The sequence below is a fragment of the Poeciliopsis prolifica genome, unplaced genomic scaffold (genome assembly GCF_027474105.1).
Source record: "Poeciliopsis prolifica strain line A6 unplaced genomic scaffold, Auburn_PproV2 SCAFFOLD145, whole genome shotgun sequence".
Classification (NCBI taxonomy): Eukaryota; Metazoa; Chordata; class Actinopteri; order Cyprinodontiformes; family Poeciliidae; genus Poeciliopsis; species Poeciliopsis prolifica.
In genome coordinates this window covers 292,976-312,500 of record NW_026562520.1, presented here as the reverse complement: position 1 = coordinate 312,500, position 19,525 = coordinate 292,976, and the positions used below count along the sequence as shown (strand labels likewise).

The 19,525-nt window shown below is 40.6% G+C and overlaps 3 protein-coding genes and 1 long non-coding RNA gene across 5 annotated transcripts in view; 3 read left to right on the top strand and 1 right to left on the bottom strand.

The window, feature by feature from the left end:
* Positions 1-8,341, bottom strand: part of LOC129355786 (solute carrier family 23 member 1-like) — a 9,829-nt gene extending 1,488 nt beyond the window's left edge. The window contains exons 1-12 of one of the 2 annotated variants that reach the window (XM_055025395.1): positions 7,343-8,341; positions 6,751-6,885; positions 5,874-6,031; positions 4,464-4,623; positions 3,142-3,323; positions 2,772-2,892; positions 2,530-2,686; positions 1,002-1,255; positions 764-928; positions 560-668; positions 399-494; positions 1-194 (exon numbers count right to left, since the gene is read on the bottom strand). The exon at positions 1-194 is cut by the window's left edge and continues 1,488 nt beyond it. In XM_055025395.1, the coding sequence (XP_054881370.1) occupies positions 1-194; positions 399-494; positions 560-668; positions 764-928; positions 1,002-1,255; positions 2,530-2,686; positions 2,772-2,892; positions 3,142-3,323; positions 4,464-4,623; positions 5,874-6,031; positions 6,751-6,885; positions 7,343-7,390 (1,779 nt within the window). In that variant the 5' untranslated portion in view covers positions 7,391-8,341. The remainder of the gene's footprint in view (positions 195-398; positions 495-559; positions 669-763; positions 929-1,001; positions 1,256-2,529; positions 2,687-2,771; positions 2,893-3,141; positions 3,324-4,463; positions 4,624-5,873; positions 6,032-6,750; positions 6,886-7,342) is intronic. The other variant, XM_055025396.1, reaches the window with a different exon arrangement.
* Positions 4,533-7,336, top strand: LOC129355788 (uncharacterized). The gene is made up of 3 exons (XR_008605320.1): positions 4,533-4,658; positions 6,865-6,939; positions 7,016-7,336. It is a non-coding gene; the product is annotated as an uncharacterized LOC129355788 (long non-coding RNA).
* A 3,816-nt stretch (positions 8,342-12,157) lies between the features above and the next one.
* On the top strand, positions 12,158-14,623 carry LOC129355770 (retina and anterior neural fold homeobox protein 2). The gene is made up of 5 exons (XM_055025386.1): positions 12,158-12,521; positions 12,617-12,670; positions 12,768-12,916; positions 14,099-14,212; positions 14,283-14,623. Exons 1-5 carry the CDS (start codon positions 12,293-12,295, stop codon positions 14,421-14,423), a joined length of 687 nt encoding a protein of 228 aa, XP_054881361.1. The 5' UTR covers positions 12,158-12,292; the 3' UTR covers positions 14,424-14,623.
* Positions 14,624-16,122: 1,499 nt separating this feature from the next.
* The window catches only part of LOC129355769 (protein bicaudal D homolog 1-like), a 28,955-nt gene continuing 25,552 nt past the window's right edge, over positions 16,123-19,525 (top strand). The window contains 1 exon segment of the mRNA XM_055025385.1: positions 16,123-16,561. Coding sequence (XP_054881360.1) covers positions 16,346-16,561 — 216 coding nt within the window. The 5' untranslated portion in view covers positions 16,123-16,345.

Below are 19,525 nucleotides of genomic sequence, written 5' to 3'. Positions count from 1 at the left end.
CAGCGGCTGCTTGGGCTCCAGGGAGCTGGACAGGCCCGGCGGGCAGAACGGGACGTAGCGCAGCCAGGAGAACGAGGACAGGTAGGAGGTCAGGCCAAATGGGAGGTTGTAAACCTCTCCAGTCTCCAGAGTTTCACACGAATCGTCTTCATGAGCTTTGTTCCAGGCCAGGATGCCACGCTCCTGTTTCGATCCTGCAAAGAAAACACAGTCGATATTTCTAAAAACACAGGAAGAACCATTTCATTTAGAACAACATCTTCTTATGAAAACACTTTTGTTATTCAAAATATTATTATTTTTGGCCTTGTGCCCCTAACCCCCCTGCCTTCCCACACTGTGCAGCCCTGGGCAGAAAGCCCTACTGTCACTGAGGTTGTGTTGATGTGTGAGAGCACCTGGGACGGTGTTGTCCAACACGAACCCGAAGAAACCGCCAACAAACATGCTGGTTGTCAGAAGAACCTGCAGCATCTGGTCGAACTCTACCGCACCTGGAAACGACGGTTTGATGCTTTTTAAATGTTAATTAACAAAGTAACACAAACTGTTTATGTACCTGTAGCAATAGCTTTGGGATTCTTTAATATCCAGTTGGGAATGACCAAACCAGAGAACATGGAGAAGCCAAAAATGAAGATATTTCTGGATGAATTCATGTCTGTGTACTGAAAATATGGGCAGAAATCTTCCAGTCGGAACAGGATCGGAAATCTTTGAGAAGCTTTCAGGAAACTTTCCTGTTCTAACTTAAGGTGTTTACCTGCAAATTAGAGACTCCTGCTGCACAGATGACACCAAACATGACCATGATCATGCCTCCAATCACCGGAGAGGGGATGGTTGCAAACACAGCACCCATTTTACCCAGAATCCCCATGGAAACCATGAACACCCCGCTGGCCACTATGACCACGCGGCTTCCGACCTGCAGAGTCAGGAGATGCTGCTGAAGCGTTTGCTCTTTCAGTCTGACGTCATCCCATGGAGGAGGCTGTTACCTTGGTGATGCCGAGCGCACCGACGTTCTCGCTGTAGGAAGTGGTTCCGTTTCCGGTTCCCCACGCTCCAGCCAGCAGGCAGCCGATTCCCTCGATGCCGATGCCGCGGTTAATGGCGTGTCTCGGTGGCGGCGGCGCTCCGGATAATCTTGCGCATGCGTGATAATCCCCAACAGACTCGATCATGGAGGAGATGACCCCGGCCAGGATCCCCACCACGCCGGCCAGGCTCACTGTGGGTTTCCCCCACTGGCCTGGGTTTGGTTTCAAGCAAAATAAACTAGAATCACAAAAACATCTTAAATATATTCCGTTTGATTATCTGCAGACATAAACACTAAACTAGCACCTTTAACAAAGACTTTCCTGTTTTATGAACAGTTTTTAATCAAAATAGCTTTTACTTCATGGGATCTCATCATTATAATGTCGCTTTCAAAAGTTTACCTGCTTATGGTAAATGTGAATAATACACATTAATCAGAAGGAAATGTAAAACAATACAAATTGACTGCATAAATTTGGACATAATTTTTTAATATTCAGTCTCTTCTTCGGGTGACTCCTGAGATTTTCTATCTCATCTGATATTGAACTTTGATTAGGCCAATTCAAAACTGTAATTTCCAACCGAGAAACAGAAAACGTGAAGAAAGATTGGTCATGTTTTTAATATTTAACTTCAAATTAAATACTTGGCTAACATGTAAATTCACCAGGCGGAAGCTGACTGCCAAAATAAAAGCCGGTGACAGTTCTAACTCTCACCTCTTCATTGTTTCCGTTCCCGCAGTTTCAGCTGGATGAGCCGTTTTAACAGACGGACGGACATTTACCGATGGATGGACAGCAGCAGCGGCCTGATTCCCAGGAGTTTAGTGGAGAAAGTAAGACCCAGCTTTTGTTTTTAGCAGTCCACTTCCGGTCAGGGGCAACCTAGCATTAGCATGTTAGCTAAATATTTAGTTCTGAGCTCTAAGCTAAATATTTATTTTGCAGATGTAACATTTGGTTTTAAACCAAATAAATTATTTATTAATTTATAAATGAATTCATAATATGGGCGGAATATTCACAATAATTACTGTTATTATTGTCCCGTCTTTTTATAACTTTTGGAGAAACGTCCAGTTTTTATGACGTCACTGTTTTCCTCGCTCGTCTCCGGTTGATGCTTTTTGCATACAGTTACATTCAGTATAGAAATAATGCATTTGAATAAGGTTCGTTTGCCAGATTAAAAATATCTTTTTAAAATTGTCTGGAAGTGAAAATTGTGTTTTGGAGCATATTAGTTTAACCAGGCTGTTGCAGCGTTTTAATATTTACAATACTGTGCACCTTCTGATAGATTTGTTAGATTTACATGAATTGCCTAAAGTAAATGTTGCATTATTTTGTGAAAAGAAATATTGTTTTTTACAGTCACACAAATCTCCTCTGGCTTTAAACAGACGCATCTTTGAGATATTTTGGCACTCTGAAAAAATCAGATGTAATCTTAATGTCTGATACTGCAGCATCTTACCTGGGTATGGGAAGGTAAACCAGGGAGCTTGGCTGATTACTTCTCCTTTTAGGTCTGTGCGTGCGAGGTAACCGTACTGCCCAGGTTCGGCAGGAAGAATGTCATACACCGTCAAGATGTAACAAATGAGCCAAGAAACTGTGATTCCCAACAAGACCTGAGAATTGAAATGGGCAACAACAACAAAAACAATCACAATTTACTCTATTTCTAAAACATAAATCACCTTTTCAGTTACATACAGGGAGAATTTGAAAGATGTAGACTGGAGAAGTGTGAAGCTTTTTATCCTTGCTGTAGGTAGGAAAGGGGATGGCTATGTGACGGAGGTACTGTGAAAACAGGATGATAAGGGCTGTGGTCCTGTCAGAGGCAGACAGAAATAAAATCAGTCTGAAATTTAAACAGGAGATGGAGAAAACAGATTCTGAACAGAAAATTGTAAGTCTTTTTTCACATAAGAATTATCATTAAGGAAAAGGCATTGATAATTTTTTATCTTGTTGAATTTGAAAAAGAACCAGATTTAGGAAAACAGATTTCCTGAAAGACATAAACAATGTTTGGTGTTTTTTTTCTTGTGTAAAAATATAAAAAAGTCCAATAAATTACATTGAAGAGATGCCCCAGTGGTTTCCAGCGCTGCTCCCAGCTGAATCAAACAGCGACAGACCAATAAGAGCGATAGTGGGAGCAATGGTGAGAGGTCCAATGAAGCGCATGAAGAGGCCGATGAGGCCAGAAAATCCAACAAACACCTGGAAGATGGAGCCCACAATAATGGAGCCCTGCAGCTAGAGACAGAAACATCAGAACTATTAGACATCAGTCATTACACTCATTCAGTTAAAAAAAAACAATGGAAACTTAATTTGAAAAAAGGAGGAAAAAATCCGATGTTTTATTTTGTAAGAATAAAATATTCTAATTGTGTGATTCACTTTCGTCTTTGTTTTTGTAATACTGTTGTCTGCCACTAGAGGGAGTGTCGTGAACCTGCACAAAGGCTGAAACGCAGTTGAGGCCTAGAAACAACGGTTCCCCACCTCGTTATTAAAGACATTTTGTTTGGACATTTTTAGTCTGTAAAATGATTACAAGTGAAATTATATAATTTAAGAGTTTTTATTTTTATCTGACAGCACATTGGCTGGTTATTGCTGAAACTAAAACCCTAAAAATACATAAAATCATCACAATGACTAAAGTCTACAACAAACAACAAAACTATGATTGCAACATTTCAATAAAAAATTAGAATCCCTTGAGACTGAGAAAACAGTCAAAGTTTTAATATATATATATAGTTTGTTTGCTAAACATGTTTAGTTTGGAGCTAAATATTAGTTCCAACTTGAATATTTAGCAAGAAGTTAAATATTTTGTGGCTGAAGTGCATATTTAGCCTGCTGGCTAATTATTTAGATATCTAAATATTTAGCCAGCAAGATAAATATATTTGGAGCTATAAATATTTAACCTCTATTAATTTATCTTGCTCACTGGAGCTAAATGGGCTATAAAGTTTGAAAACTGTGACATTTAGAAATCCATGAAAAACAGTGAAAATTTAACTTTCAAAAAAGAATTCCCTTTTTTTTTTTCTTATGACAGGCTAAATAACTCAAATATTGCTGTTAATCTTTGATCTCCAAACATCACAACATCGTCAGTGAAGCATGCTGCTAAAAGCCTGAGCATGTCTGCACAGCTGCCATGGTGCACAGACTCCATGGCAGCTGGTGTCTGAAAAATAAATAAGCCAATTTATTTTTCAGAACAGTACAAAAAGTGTTTGGTTTCTCTTTGTTTGCTAAATTTGGAGGTAAAACCCAGTGGAGTCATGTGACCAGCTGTTAGTTTAATTCAATTCAATTAAAAATGCTGTGATCCAACCTGTGCTTTAAACGGTTAAATGCTCACAGTTTACTTACAGCTCTCATCCGACTTTGCCACACTTCTGTGAACTCTGTGGACGAAGCGTTGACTGAGCTGGCGTTTTGGGTCCAGGCAGGACACCTAAACTCTGGCATGGACAGCATCGCCATGGAGGGAGCCAGCAGCGTGAACGTACCGCCTTGAAGAATGGGCAGCCTGGGGGCAAAGATGGCCGAGTCATTAATGAACTGGTGAGCAAAATACTCCTAATATCTGAGATCATTTATATTTATTCATAAGCAGGAGATTTGAACCTACAGTCTCCATCTGGTGCATATGAACAGTTAAGTCAAGTCATGTGAAGCGAGAGTGACTCTCCTATTAGACACACAGACTCGAGGTTAAGTAGGTTAAAGCAATCAGCTGCTAATGATTGTCTCTGTGCTGCTCACTATCTGTTATTCACATCCGACTTTGCAGTGAAGCATGTAAATCAGCATCATGCAGGAAGTTGTTGGAGGAGAAAATGGCTCTTTGCTTTGAGAAAGAAAAACTTGAACTTGTTGAAGGTGATGTTTTCCTGCCAGCTCATGCCTGAATGCTTAGGAAAGGACAAGAAAGCATCAGTGGTGCTAAGCCAGGAGAATGCCGGTTTTAGCAGAAACCAGATTCCGAACATAATGAGATGGAAATTCCTTGACTAATCCAGCTGTGACGACAGGATTCAGCTGAGCTGCAGCGCTCAGAGCTGAAATCACATTTTAAATCTGGTTTTCAAAGACAAAAACAGCTTTTGCACCAGGTTTACTATCACCTTAACTCAGCATAACTAACACAGGATCCTCACTTCTGTTTACAGAGCTTTTTTTTAAAATTATTTTTACTTTTTCAACATTAACGAAAAAAAAAGTTAATGTGCTGAACGGGAGATGGAAACATAAAGGAAAAATTTATTTTCCTTATTGTCCAGAGCTGAAGCTGCAACTTGAGGAATTCTGGGTAGAAAATATTTACAGACAGAGATTTTTTTTATCTTAAATGCAAAATGTTTATCAATTTTGTACATAATTACTGCTCTGCCTGTGTTGTTCTTTCAGCAAAAGGCCTTTTTTATAGTGTCTATACTTCAGTTACCGATTAATTGATGCCTGCATTAGTTTACAATTATTTCGTTCATCGATTAGTCATAATTTTTTAAAAATGTGAATCCTAAAGGGTAAAGCTGCTTGACAAAATGTACAAAAAGTTGTAAAGTGTTAATTTTTTCTTCTTCAAATGCTTCAGATTTCATCTGAAAAAGACTCAGACCTGAAATGGAGACGATTGGTTGATTCCATTTGATTCACTCTCTTGTTGAACTGCTGTGTTTAATCAACAACAACCAATAAAATCAGCCACAGGCAGCAAATCCCTGCTAATAGTCCGTCCTCAGCAGGAAATCGGATCCTTGTCATATCAGTTCCTACCTGATGCCAAAGGTGACCTGCAGCAAGGTGCAGACTCCAGACACCAAGAAGATGGTGCTGATGAGGTAGCTCTGCGTGAGGCCGTCATGCTGCAGACACAGACCCTGCGACAGGATCAGGGGGATGGCGATGATGCCGCCAAAGGCAGTCAAACAGTGCTACAGGAACACAGGAGGGACATTTAAAATTAAGAATAAAACAGTTTGACTTTTAATGGATGAATTCATTTAATACTGAAATGATTAATAATGATGAATCAATTAGTGAAATGTAACTAATTTAGTATCAATTAATTGCTAACTGGAGGATAGACTATAAAAATGATCATTTGCTGAAAGAACAACACATTAAGAGCAATAATTAAACCTAAACTGTGCAAAAATATGTACATTTTGTTTTTAAGGTATTAAAAACATATTAGGACTTTTCTAGTGGCAGTTTTAGCTTCACCTGGTTCAAATTCTGAAAAAATAAAAATCTTCAGTAACTTCTGATCAGTTGATCCATAAAATAATCACCAGATCATCCCTACTCTGTTCTGAACATTTCAGCTGCAGATGCCTCTTTTACTTCACAACTGTTGAGTTTTATGAAATAAAATGTTTTTTGTCTTGTTTTAAAAGTTATTTGCATCTTTCAATGCATCTATAAAAAAAACTTAAATGGCTAAATGAAAACTGCAGAATATACAAGTTTTTTATCTGATTAATCGATTCATTATCAGAATATTCTACTACTAAAATAATTGTTAGCTGCAGGCCTAAACGTATTGAAACATGAACTAAGAACCGGATGACTAAAATAAATCTTGTTGATGTTGTTATGTAACTCTGGACTCCATGAAAACTGTCGGCTTTCAAAGCTTTTCCTGACAAACCTGAGCGCCTAAGAGGATGCAGAGGTACCAGGGCGGGACATCTGTCACGCAGTAAGCCAGTTTGTTTGTGTCTTCATCAATAGATGAGTCCAGATCTTCTCCTTTTTCTGATAGATCACAGAAACCTCCTTCCAGCTTCAGTTCGACAGACAGACACAGGAAGACGTGAGAAAAGAGGCAGAACTGAAGGTTTGGACACAAAACGCCCTAAACGTTCATAAATTATTACAGAAAATTTAAATCAAATGTTTCTTCTATTTGACAGAAATTCATTTCTTCATTTGTTCAGACCTGAGGCGGTGCAGAAACAAAAGACCTGTGGAACTTGGGTCCTGCAAATTCAATGAGGGGATTAAAGTACTTTGGCTTTTACTTCCATCTTTAAGGCAGAAAGATGGTAATTTACAAATTGATTTTTGTATTTTCTTCAGTTCCAGCTGTTAGCATGTAAATTTAATTAAGTAGAAAAAGACAAGAAAAAATCCCAAACCAACAAGTTTAGCTAGATCTAATAAGTTCATCCCCAGATTTCCATTTATGTCATTTTTAGTAAAGCTTGTTTTATCAAAGAAAAACAAAGCATTAAACTCACCGCAAAGGCAAAGTTGTCGAGTCCATTGCTTTCCTTCTCTGAGGTCATGTCAGCTTCAACCTGCTGGCTCAGGTTTAGTTCAGCTTTAGTTTCCTGAAGCTTGAGAAGAAACAGACAAGAAAGAAGAGAAAGCGAACAAAAGGAATGGGCCGGGAGGCAGGCGGGTCGGACAGCCTGCTGAGAAAAAGCAAATTTCAGACATGGGACTGCAGCTCGTGCTGACTAATAGGTCCAACCGAGCGCTCATGTGAACCGAATTACAACAGAAGCAGCAGCTGACCAACCAGCTTCTGGCAGGCTGCAGATCTTCTGTCCTTTTCACTGTAAACAAACCCTGATCTCATTACAAGCCTTTGAGGCCAGAACCTCTGTAACCTGCTCCTGCTTTCACCTGCTGTCAGGATTATTGCTGCTTTTGTGCTTAACTTTGTTCCACATTGAGTGAATCTTGTTTTTAGCATTTTGCATGTGTTGGTTTTGAGCTTTCCTCAAGCAGCTCCAGTTCCCTTCTAATTTTAACAACAAATATTTGCGTTTGTGACTATCACGTGCTGCGAAGTCTCATACAACACAAGGCTGTTATTCATGAGCCGCTCGAAGCCATAACTTCATTTCCCAATTTATCATACCTCAACATTTCCCTCCAAATGCCATTAGCTTCAATTATATTATTAGTGTAAATTGAGAGTTTGATAGCAGCCCACATCTGCCTAGTTAAAGTCCAGGAAGAAGAAAGGTACTGTGACACTTCTGTGCAGTTTTCAATACTGAAAATGATTATCTCACCTCTTGAGACTGACTGCTTGAAGACACTTCAGTGCATAAAACAGAAATAAACTGCGTGTCTGTAGCAAACAGCATTTCACTCAAAACTTGAAGTCTATAATAACAGGTGCTATTGATTCATTAATACAGCTTTATGGAGCAGAGACATGAAAAAACAACAAATTTTCTTCTGTGGTTTCATTAAAGTTGTAAAAAGTTGCAGATGAAGCTTCCAAAATGCAGCTTTTCCTGCATGTTTTTACTCATAGTTTTGTCTGGACATGATTGTCGACACCAATATTTCTCCTGAATGAATACAACATGAACAGAACAGATTTTAGAAAATAGAAATCACATGCAGGCTCAACCCGCAGCCTCAGCCCGCAGCCTCAGCCCGCAGCCTCAGCCCGCAGCCTCAACCCGCAGGCTCAACCCGCAGGCTCAACCCGCAGCCTCAGCCCGCAGCCTCAGCCCGTAGCTCAGCCCGCAGCCTCAGCCCGCAGCCTCAACCCGCAGCCTCAACCCGCAGCCTCAACCCGCAGCCTCAACCCGCAGCCTCAACCCGCAGCCTCAGCCCGCAGCCTCAACCCGCAGCCTCAACCCGCAGCCTCAGCCCGCATCCTCAGCCCGCAGCCTCAACCCGCAGGCTCAACCCGCAGCCTCAACCCGCAGCCTCAGCCCGCAGCCTCAACCCGCAGCCTCAACCCGCAGGCTCAACCCTAACCCTCAGCCCGCAGCCTCAACCCGCAGCCTCAACCCGCAGCCTCAACCCGCAGCCTCAACCCGCAGCCTCAACCCGCAGCCTCAACCCGCAGCCTCAACCCGCAGCCTCAACCCGCAGCCTCAACCCGCAGCCTCAGCCCGCAGCCTCAACCCGCAGCCTCAACCCGCAGCCTCAGCCCACAGCCTCAACCCGCAGCCTCAGCCCGCAGCCTCAACCCGCAGCCTCAGCCCGCAGCCTCAACCCGCAGCCTCAACCCGCAGCCTCAGCCCGCAGCCTCAACCCGCAGCCTCAGCCCGCAGCCTCAACCCGCAGCCTCAGCCCACAGCCTCAACCCGCAGCCTCAGCCCGCAGCCTCAACCCGCAGCCTCAGCCCGCAGCCTCAACCCGCAGCCTCAACCCGCAGCCTCAGCCCGCAGCCTCAACCCGCAGCCTCAGCCCGCAGCCTCAACCCGCAGCCTCAACCCGCAGCCTCAGCCCGCAGCCTCAACCCGCAGCCTCAGCCCGCAGCCTCAACCCGCAGCCTCAGCCCGCAGCCTCAACCCGCAGCCTCAGCCCGCAGCCTCAGCCCGCAGCCTCAACCCGCAGCCTCAACCCGCAGCCTCAACCCGCAGCCTCAACCCGCAGCCTCAGCCTGCAGCCTCAGCCCACAGCAACGCTGAGGTCGGCTTGGTCCGCATGCGACGCCTTTTCATCAACTCAGCTGGAAACATTTGTGCTAAAACATGAACAGTCACATTTAACCCTCTGACATTTCTGCACCACCAATATGATATAACAAAGTGAATGATTGCAGCTCAAACATTAGCTGAGTTAAATGTTAAAGCCGTTCAAATGACCTTTGGCCTTCAGGATGCAACCAGCAAGCTCAAAATGAATTTTGACCTGACATGTTCTGCAACGCCCTGACATATTATATCGATGCTTCTGTCTTGTTCTCCACTGTGTGTTTTTTGTTTTGTCTTATTTTAATGTCACTAGGAGAAAAGATGAAAATCTGCAGCTCATGATTCTTCCAACATCAGCCTGTAAAAATCCTTTCTGTTTGGTTGAACATCAGCTCAGTGCAGGACTGATCTGCAGAATATTTCCTGGATTAACAGATTAATGTTTGGGTAGCAAAAGGTGCTTAGTAGGTGATTATTTTACAGGATTTAAAGATGAAGCTAAAACTGCAACTTGAGTTTTGGGTAGAACAGATTTGCAGAAAAAGATTTTTTATTATTATTCCTGAATGTAAAGCATTTTTTTTTCTTTTCAGTTTTGGCTTCATTATTGCTTTGAGTTTTTCAGCAAATTACATTCTTTAAAGCATGTGTTATTATATTAGTATTATTTCAATTTCAACTAATCACAATTAATGTGATTAATCATTTCAGTCTTAAAATGTTTGGAAACAAATAGCTACATATAAAGTGTGGATTTGACACGTTTCCATAACGAGGCAGATTTGAGTTTATTTTACTGGCAGGGGAGAAAAACTACATGAAAAAAGTTGGAACATTCAAGTGTGAAAAATAAAACGTTTTCTCAGTGAGAAATTTAAACTAAAAGCTAAGATTTTATGGAAAATATTATTTTTTTTATTTTTTTGCTTCTGGTTGAAAATTGTATTTATTTTATTTTTAAAATGTTGAAACTCTTCGGGAAGCAGAGCCTGATCTCATGTCATCACCAAATGAAATTCTCCTGCTGCGGAGGAAATGTATCTTTTATTTCTGCCGTTTCTCGTTGGGAAATGTCCCTTGTTGCATCCCGTCCTGCCGGTCAGCACCTATTGTTCTGGGATCTTGTGACGACCTCTGTAAAGAATCCATTTGGTTTGTGAATCCAGCTGAGTGATTTCCAGGGACGGGCTGAGCGTTCACATGCCGCTTTTAGTTCCTCCTCATTAAAAGAATCTCCTGCTTTTAGGCTCTTGAGGCTTTAACGCTGGACAGTGAGGTCAGAGTTAAATCAGCTGAAGTCAAGAACAATGCAGGAAGTGTTCAGGCCCCAGGATGCAGTCAGACCCACAGGAGACTCAAATGATAAAATCAGTTTACAGTCTCAACCCAGGATCATAAATAAATATCCATATTATAAACTGGTTAATAGAATTTATTGACCAATTTGTTGCTGTTTAGTGAAATTTAAACTTTCTGTTAATGATAATTATTATTATTCGTGTAGATTATATTGTTGTCTGCTGTTGTTTTTCTCCGCTGCTCATGAATCCACAGCCTGAACCTGAGAAGCTCACATTCTGCTGAGAGGTTCTCAGGTTATGGTACCAGTACCTCTGGGATGCTGGGCCTGCCTTTTTGCAGTCATATTTATGACGCAAACAGACAATAATATGGAGCTGACACCAGAAAACATCTAGAAGAGGAAGACGGGTTTATTTGTTTGGTTCATTTCAGCAACAGGAAAATTCAATGTTTTAAATTATGAAAACACAAAACAAACAAAAAAAGGATCCACTGCACTGGCAGATTAAAGGAAAGGGATGAAAAGTTGTGATATCAGATCAATACGTTCCAGTGATTATTAAGCAAAGGCAGATAAGCAGCCTTTAGTTTAAAGGAGCTCAGTGTTTCAGCAGATTTTCTGTTTTCTAGAAGTTAATTCCAGATTAGAGGAGCATAAATTATTTCTCCATGTTCGGTTCTGATTCTGGGAATCAACCAGAACCAGAAAACCCGACGAGTCTGCAAGGTTGATACAACAACTGTTTTCTTTATTTTTCTTTTTTTTTAGTCAGATTGAAGAAATCAATGCGTTCAGAGTTACCTATTGATATAATGTAGAGATGTGTATGATCTGTGTAATTATGGTAACTAATCTAGCTGTAATCTGAAGTAAAACACATTTAAAATGATGCTTTGGAACAGAAAATCCGTTTAGGAAAAGTCTTGCTGGTTCTTGGATGAACTGAATCTGAATGGAAAGGTTGAGAGGAGCTGCCGGTGCAGGCCACTAGAGGGAGACAAATTCCTCAATCAATGGTCTTTTTACGTGATGAGATTCTCCTGAGTTTCTGAATGGAAGAGGAGAACAGAAGGTGCATCAAGGCCAAGGTGATAAACCAGTGCAGTAAACCAGGTGATAAGAAAGAGAAGCAAACGTGTTTAATAGTTGAATATTATCCAGGTTTCAGATCAGGTGCGTAGCTTTTACATGATTTTTCTGCAGTTTGTTCTGCGGAGTCAGAAGTTCTGATTCCTCTGATTTGACAGTGATCTATGCTAGTTCTGTCACTAATTGGTACATCCTGAATTTTAAGAGTTTCCTGGAAATATTCTGTTGTGCACTGATGCTCCACCTCCATGCTGACCATGTGATACAGGTCAAACACAGACTGCCAGTGGAGGGAGGAAACCACATCGTCTTCCTCTGACTGAGCGAACACTGCAGAATCTGTTTACCTTCGCAGCTCCTGATACTGCAGACACACTGAGAAGATTTATGATCATTTTTTTCCTATGACAAGCCTGCTGGTGATGGGAGATAAACTGTTGGACATGTGGACAAAAGGAGAGCAAGAAAAACATTTCTGTGTGGATCAAGAGAGGGAATCACGGCAGCACAAACACATTTCACATTCAATTGAAGAAATACTAAGAAGACCGATCAGAAAAGAGGAAAGAGTTTATCGAAGCTGGTCTGTTATTAAAGAAAACACTGAGGTACATAACCAGCTCTCTTACACAGGTAAGGTTTTAAATCTACCATTAATTAACAGTTTGATTTAAAATGTAGCCAGAAAATAAGTTTTCCTGTTAAAGCTTCACTGTCACTGTTTATAGATTCCTCACAGAAAAATCATGAAGAATCTCCAAAATCTGCCACAGAAACCAAAAGTGAGTATTTATTAATTATCTGGGTCACAGAGGCACCTCCGTGAATGTGGCATTTATTTAACCAGCAAAGAGATTTTAATAAATTGTTCACCTGCAGGTCAGAAGAGGAAAAGACAAACCAGGGTGACATTCACGCCGATCCAGGTTCAGGAGCTGGAGGCGGTTTTCCAACAGACTCACTATCCAGACGTCAACACCAGAGACGAGTTGGCCGGCCGTCTGCAGCTGACGGAGGGACGAATACAGGTACAACAGCTGCTGATGGGGCTGCTGCTGAGGGGTCATGACCCAACGGACGCAAACAATTCAGCAGAACGATATCTATATGCAAACACTCATACTTAATAAATTATAACGTCCTTTGCAATGAGGCTCATTTATCAGATTAACCTGTAGAAAATAACATTTTAGTTAATCCCATATTTCTCGATTAAAAAGTATTTGCTGTTGGTTTGATTTAATAATAATGAGCCTTTATGTCCTGGTAAAATGCTACATCGTTTTGTTTTCATGTCATTTCGAAATAAGAAATAAATTAAATAATGAAGTTAAGAGTAATATTGTAATTTTAAATGTTTGCATTGGATGTAAGCAAAAATAATTTGCAGTAATAAAAACGTATACATGTTATTGTAAATAGTAATCAGCAGAGGTGGACACCGCTAACTGAAAGGTTAGCTGTGCTAACGCTAAAATTATATGGAAAATATTCTACTTTCCTTGTATTTCTCCTTGCTATTTTTTCCATTTTGTCTGTAGGTTTCATGTTAGAAATAAAGTTAGTGGGTTTTAAAAAGATACAGAGGAAGCTGCTGTGTACATACTCTTCATAATAAAAGCATAAACATAAATGACTAATCATTTGAAAAAATTCTTAAAATTAATAATCAAAATGTCTTCACAGATTTCTGGATTTCTTCAACTGAAAGTTTATGAAACAGAAAATTAGTGCTTTAAAATCTATCCAGAAAATGTCATTTCGGTAAAGCTAAGTATGTTAAATGTTTTCATAGTTAGCAAAAGTGTTAAAGCGCTAAGCTAAAACTTTTGCTGAGCTAAGATTCGCTCTGCTATTAGCACATTAGCACAAATATGTCCTACCCTGCTAATCAAGCATGTTTTCATCCAAAATGATTGTAAAACCAACTCATATCGCAAACACACTGCTTAACTAAAGTAAAATTGTAATTATTGTTGAATAATTCATGTTTTGGTAACATGGCACAAAAACAGAATGGAATTTTTTAAACTTAAATGCACAGTTTTTTTTAGTTTTTTTATGAACCCTGTCGTAAACAGCTTGTTGACCTTGACAAGGCAATTCAGTGTCTCTTAAACTCTCGTCCCTTTAATGCCTTTAGCTGCACCTTTGCTACATCGCTTTGCAGATTTCATATCCCAATAAAAATGAATTTTATTGTGCTACAGATTTGGTTCCAGAACCGCCGAGCAAAGTGGAGAAAGTCAGAAACACTGAAGGAAATCGAGGTGATGAGCAGGCGGCGGATATGTTCAGCCACTCATCCTCTGCTTTATTACGAGGTACTGAGACTCATTTCCAGGAAGGTTGTCTTCAGGTTGTAAAATCTCTGGGAAATATTGTCTCTTCCAGGAGCCGCCGCTTGAGCCGCTGCGCTGGCTGAGCTGCTGGACGCCTGAACCATCCAGGCTGTTTTTCAGATCCTCTGCAACACAAGGCAGCACACACAGCCACAGGAGTGTCTGCTCCCACCTGCACGGGACGCAGCGATAGCCTCTCTTACTGTCTCACAACGTTCACAGCTTTAAAAATCTTTTTTATATAAAATGTAAAAAAAAAAAACAATTGTGGAGTTTTGAACCAGGTTCTGTGAAATTTAACCTTAAATCCCAGAATATCTGACATTGTGCAGAGCGCATGCAGCTACAAATGTTTAGCATTTTCCAATAAACTGAATTTCTGAAATGAATTTTGCATTTTCTTTAAATTTTGCAGCTAAATCTGTACAGATGAAGCTTTGAAAGCAGCTTGTTCCACATGTCTCTCACCAGAAAACCGCTGTGTTGTTATGGAGATCAGCATTTAGCCTTTTTCATGACACCACACTTCCTTGTGAAAGATAAGATAAGCCCATGTCATGAAAAGTTCATCTGTTTGACTTTCTGACAACCTCTCCTTATCTTAATTTGGACTTGTAAGACGAGGTTATTCACAGGTCAGCTCAGTGATTTGGAGGCCTTGTCAAATCAGTCCAAAGGCAAAAATATCACCTGGTAGAATATCTTTACAAATAGAAGCTCATGTTAATGCTGGAAAACTTCTTCAAAGCATATTCTCTAAAAATGCCACTTTGCTTCAGAAAGTCGAGCTTAACAAAAGTTTCTGCTTGTGCAATAATCTAAACAGTTCTCAGTTCTGCTTTATGTAAATAATTTCAAGTCCTCAGACAGATAGGAAAACACCACCCTGCAGATCAATTCAGCAACTGATTTGACGGAACCAGAACTGATTGCAGGTTTATGAGAACGGCTCAACTTTTCACCCCGGCCGTATCTTTTGTTTACTGCCTGAGTGAGAAATTTATCAGCGCTTCACAGAGTTAAAGAGGACAGAAATAGTTGGCAGGGAGCAGCACAGAAAACCTTGACCACTGTTGTGTAACAGCAAACGATCACAATGAAACTTTATAATTAATTAGTGATAATTGTCAGACATCAAATGCTTTGATTTGTTGAAAGCAAAAATAAAACATGCAGCTGTAGAAATTATTTATAGTTTCTCATATTTCATCTGACTTTGCCATTTTTTACAGCACCACTCCTGTTTTCTTTTTATCATTTACTGTAAAGTACTTTGACACCAGAGTGAGAAACATTGATTTGTGCAGCAGAAACTTTTCACCTGAACTGAAGAAAACTCAAAAAACAAAACAAAAAAACTCCTCAAATACACCAAACCTAAATATTTTATTGGGACAAAAATCTAATTTCTTATTCCTCCCACATTTAATAATTAAAAAAATACAAGTTACACATAAAGACCTGACTTCACTCAGACTTATTTTATTGTCATAAGAAATATGAGTAAAACTGAAATGAAATCCCATGGATCCCCACTTTGATGTACAAATGTTTTTTTTTCTCTGATCATCAAATAATTTTAGTTTCTAATGAAGAAAAACAAACATTTTCAGTTCATTCTGAAAAGCTGCTGAATAAACCAAACTGATAAAATATAACCTGTTATTAACTGGGATTCCTCATGTTTTCATTTCAACTGATTACATCTATATGAGTCACTTTGTGGAGAAGGGTATGAATACTTTAGGCTGCCAGACAAAGCATGTTATGTCTTAAAGTAGCCAAAAGGTGGCGCCCTTCAGCCCATGAATAGGCAGAAATGACACCTTCCGTTCAGCTGAGAGTCATCAACACTGACCTTGTTTCATGAAGGTTTCATTAGTCACAGTTATTCTTTTCTGATGCTGTAGAGCAGCTGACATGTCGTGATTTCCTTCCCGGATATTTCCTGTCCTCTGCTTCCTTTCAGAGGAAGAGGAGGAGGAGGAAGAGGAGGGCGGACTCTCAGCATCCTCCAGCCTCCGCCCGCCGCTCTGGCTCTGCCTCCATCCACACGGCGCTGGATCAGACCTGCAGGGGGTGGGGGGCAGAAAAACACACTGCGGAAAGAGGGCGATGGCCGCCGGAGGAGGATGCGGGGAATCGGTGGATCAGTACCGGGCCGAGGTGGAGAGGCTCACGCAGGAGCTGGCCGAGGCCAACAGGGAGAAGATCCGGGCTGCGGAGTGCGGGCTGGCCGTCCTGGAGGAGAATCAGGCGCTGAAGCAGAAATATGCGGAGCTGGAAACCGACCAGGAGATCCTCCGGAAGGAGCTGGAGCAGCTACAGGAGGTAAGGCTCCGGAGCGGGAGCGTTTGGAGCCGCGGGACGCAGCGCACTGCGGTCAGCTGCTGGGAAACTTGTGAGCGAATCATCTGGGAGGGGAAAATGATTGGGCTGCTTATCTAATCTGATCTAATCTATGACTGGAAACTGGAAATCCTTCCAACTGAACAGAGATTTAAAAAATATTGGAAGCTGATAGTTTACAAGCTGCACAGTCCGAAGCCTACAGGCCTAGTTCAAGCCCAAACTCCCAATAAATAAAACATCCTGTAGGAATCTGAACCTCTGCTGGCATCTCATCTTCATATCTACACGTTTAAATGGATTTCACAGCCACACTTATCAAACCATGTCATCAAATTTATTGGATTTTACATGTTTTACATGAAAACATGTAAAATCCAATAAATCCAAAAGAGGTTTGTTGGATTGATTATGTATACATCTGGTCCATTTGCATCATGGATGCAAACAGGATTGAGCTCAAGGTTATGGAGAACCGATAAGGCGAGACGAACTATTTCTGTTCAACTAAACTTTGTAGAAAAACCTTCTGCATGTTTGTCTCGTCCAGATCTGAACCTCTACTGACCCTCATGTTTAACCAGCTTCCATGTCCCCACAACATGATGCTGCCACCACCGGTGCTAGTTAGCCTCAGCGCTCATTATAGCATCTGCGTCTTAAAGGGCCAGTATTATGTGTTCTCCAGGCATTTTATAACACAATCAGGCAATTTGTTATAAAAATGCGGTGTATGAAACATCACTTCACTTCATTTTGCAATTGAATGCCTTGAAATTTGGCCTCTGCTCTTTAAGAAGTTGCTGCTCTTTCTGTTTGTCCATGATGCCATTTACAGCTGTTGTCACTGGGCTGCGGCTGGTTCAGGTCAGAAGGTTTCATCTCACCTTTAGTTTAGGTAAGATTAAAACTTAGCCAGGTTGAAACAATTGGGGGCTCGTCTGGGATTTGAACCTTCTTGGACTTTTTGTTGTCCTATCTAAGAATAAAATCACATTTGTATGTTTTCCCCATACATCAGAATAATTTTCTTCTTTCGGTGAACTTTAATTGCTTCTTATCTTTTTTGACCTTTGCTAACTTGGACTAAGACAGCAGAGAGCAGGTGATTAGTGGACATGTTTGTTGGTCCCAGTCGGTTCTGCTTTACATGCTGAGCCTGACGAATGAAGACATTAAATATGGATCTCTGAGCTTTTTCTGTGTGACATTCTTGCACAGCTGCCTTTCTGCATTAAAAAATCATGATGGCATCCTTTGCTCAGGCTGTGCAGCATTTCAGGCAGCACTTAGCGGGTTACATCATGCTGATGTCATCCTGTGTACATTCCTGCTGGTAAAGTTAAGCTGAGGAGACAACCTGACTCTCCGTCTGGCTAATATCTCATTATTTTGGATTCTTGTTGTCTGACTGACAGAAAGTTGAAGGGTGTTGGAGATCAGTGTGACCTGGTTACCAACAGAAAGTTCATTCAATGAAAGGCTGTGATAATATCATCACTTTCTGTAGTTTCATATCATTCCCCCCTTCCTCACCTGTTGCTGTGTGCTATCAGCTGGCTGAAAGAAAGCTTCTGGATTTTTCCTTCATCTCAAAAAATGTTCCTGTTTTTTAAAAACACCAGAGCCCTCAAGACATTTTGATTCACCAAATCTATACCTGTAGATATTGTATTTATGTTTCTGTTTGCTCTCCATCCTCCTGTTTTATTCTTTTAATGTATATTTCTGGCTTGAATTAAAGAGAGAGAGAGAAAGAGAGAGAGAGAAAACAAGAGAGAGAAAGAGAGAGAGAGAGAACAAGAGAGAGAGAGAGAGAGAGAGAGAGAGAGAGGAAATGGAACTGCTGCATAATCAGACTTCACTCTCTTCAAAATAAGAGCGTGAATTTACACGGCTAACTAAAGATTCTCAACCATCGATGAAACGTCTTCAAAATGTATCTAACTTTACAAAACAGCCAATTAAATTAGTGCTTTAAAATGTAAAGCACTAAAAGGTTTAAAAAGTTGCAAAGTGCAAAACTTTACAACCTTTACAGTCCAAAGAGCTTTTTCTGCAAATAATCGACTTAAAGCCACAAAGCAACTTTATATTTTTGATGCTTAACTAATAAATGACATTTGTTGTTATTTTTTGTTTTGTTTTTAGGTCCAAAAATAAAGTAAAACTAAAACTTTTACACAAAGATCATTGGGTCGATTTGGGTGAAAATTATGTAAAAGAGAAAAAGGAACACATTTTCCAAAGTAAAAAAAATCAAAATAAATATTAATAATGCTTTTGTTGTGGAAATTGATCTTAACTGAAAACTTTTAAAGGTTGCATTTGTTGCTATATCTATATTTAAAATTATTATCTGATTTTAGGCAAAGTTATGAATAGCCAATGAGCCTCTAGTGGCTCCGGAGCCTCAGGTTGAAGACCATGGATGGGACTGTGTGTTTATTCAGACAATAATAAATGAGCCATTTGAATTTCTTTAATATTCAAGGTTAAATCTTGATTCACAGCTTTTTTGCGTTTAACGTGAAACTGGGATATTTTACTTTAAAAGATCTTTAAGAGCCTCAACTGAGAAATTAGTGAAAACAGAATCTGAGAAGAAAAGAAATGTTGCTAAATGAAAACGATAAAATGAAGACTGAGGAATTAGTTTTTTAGTCACATAAGCAACATGTAGCTAATGTTTGAGTTTCATCACTCAGATCTGTCGGGTGTTTTAAAAAACCGTTCTCGTTGTTCTGGTTTGTTTTCGTCGTCAGCAGCAGAGTTTCTCCGTCTGCTCCTCTGTCTGCGCGCCGTCTGTGTGCCGTCTGCGCGTCTGTCTGCTCGTCTGTCTGCGCGCTGTCTGCGCACTGTCTGCGCGCCGTCTGCGCGCCGTCGCTCGGCTCTGACTGAGGGAATATTCTGCCTGCATCATTCGGCCCCCAGTAAAACACGCCG

Coding starts and splice junctions, on each gene's coding strand:
- LOC129355770 (XM_055025386.1), top strand. CDS start 12,293: ATGACAAGCCTGCTGGTGATGGGAGATAAACTGTTGGACATGTGGACA. Junction 12,522..12,616: donor TAACCAGCTCTCTTACACAG/GTAAGGTTTTAA, acceptor CACTGTTTATAG/ATTCCTCACAGAAAAATCAT. Junction 12,671..12,767: donor ATCTGCCACAGAAACCAAAA/GTGAGTATTTAT, acceptor GTTCACCTGCAG/GTCAGAAGAGGAAAAGACAA.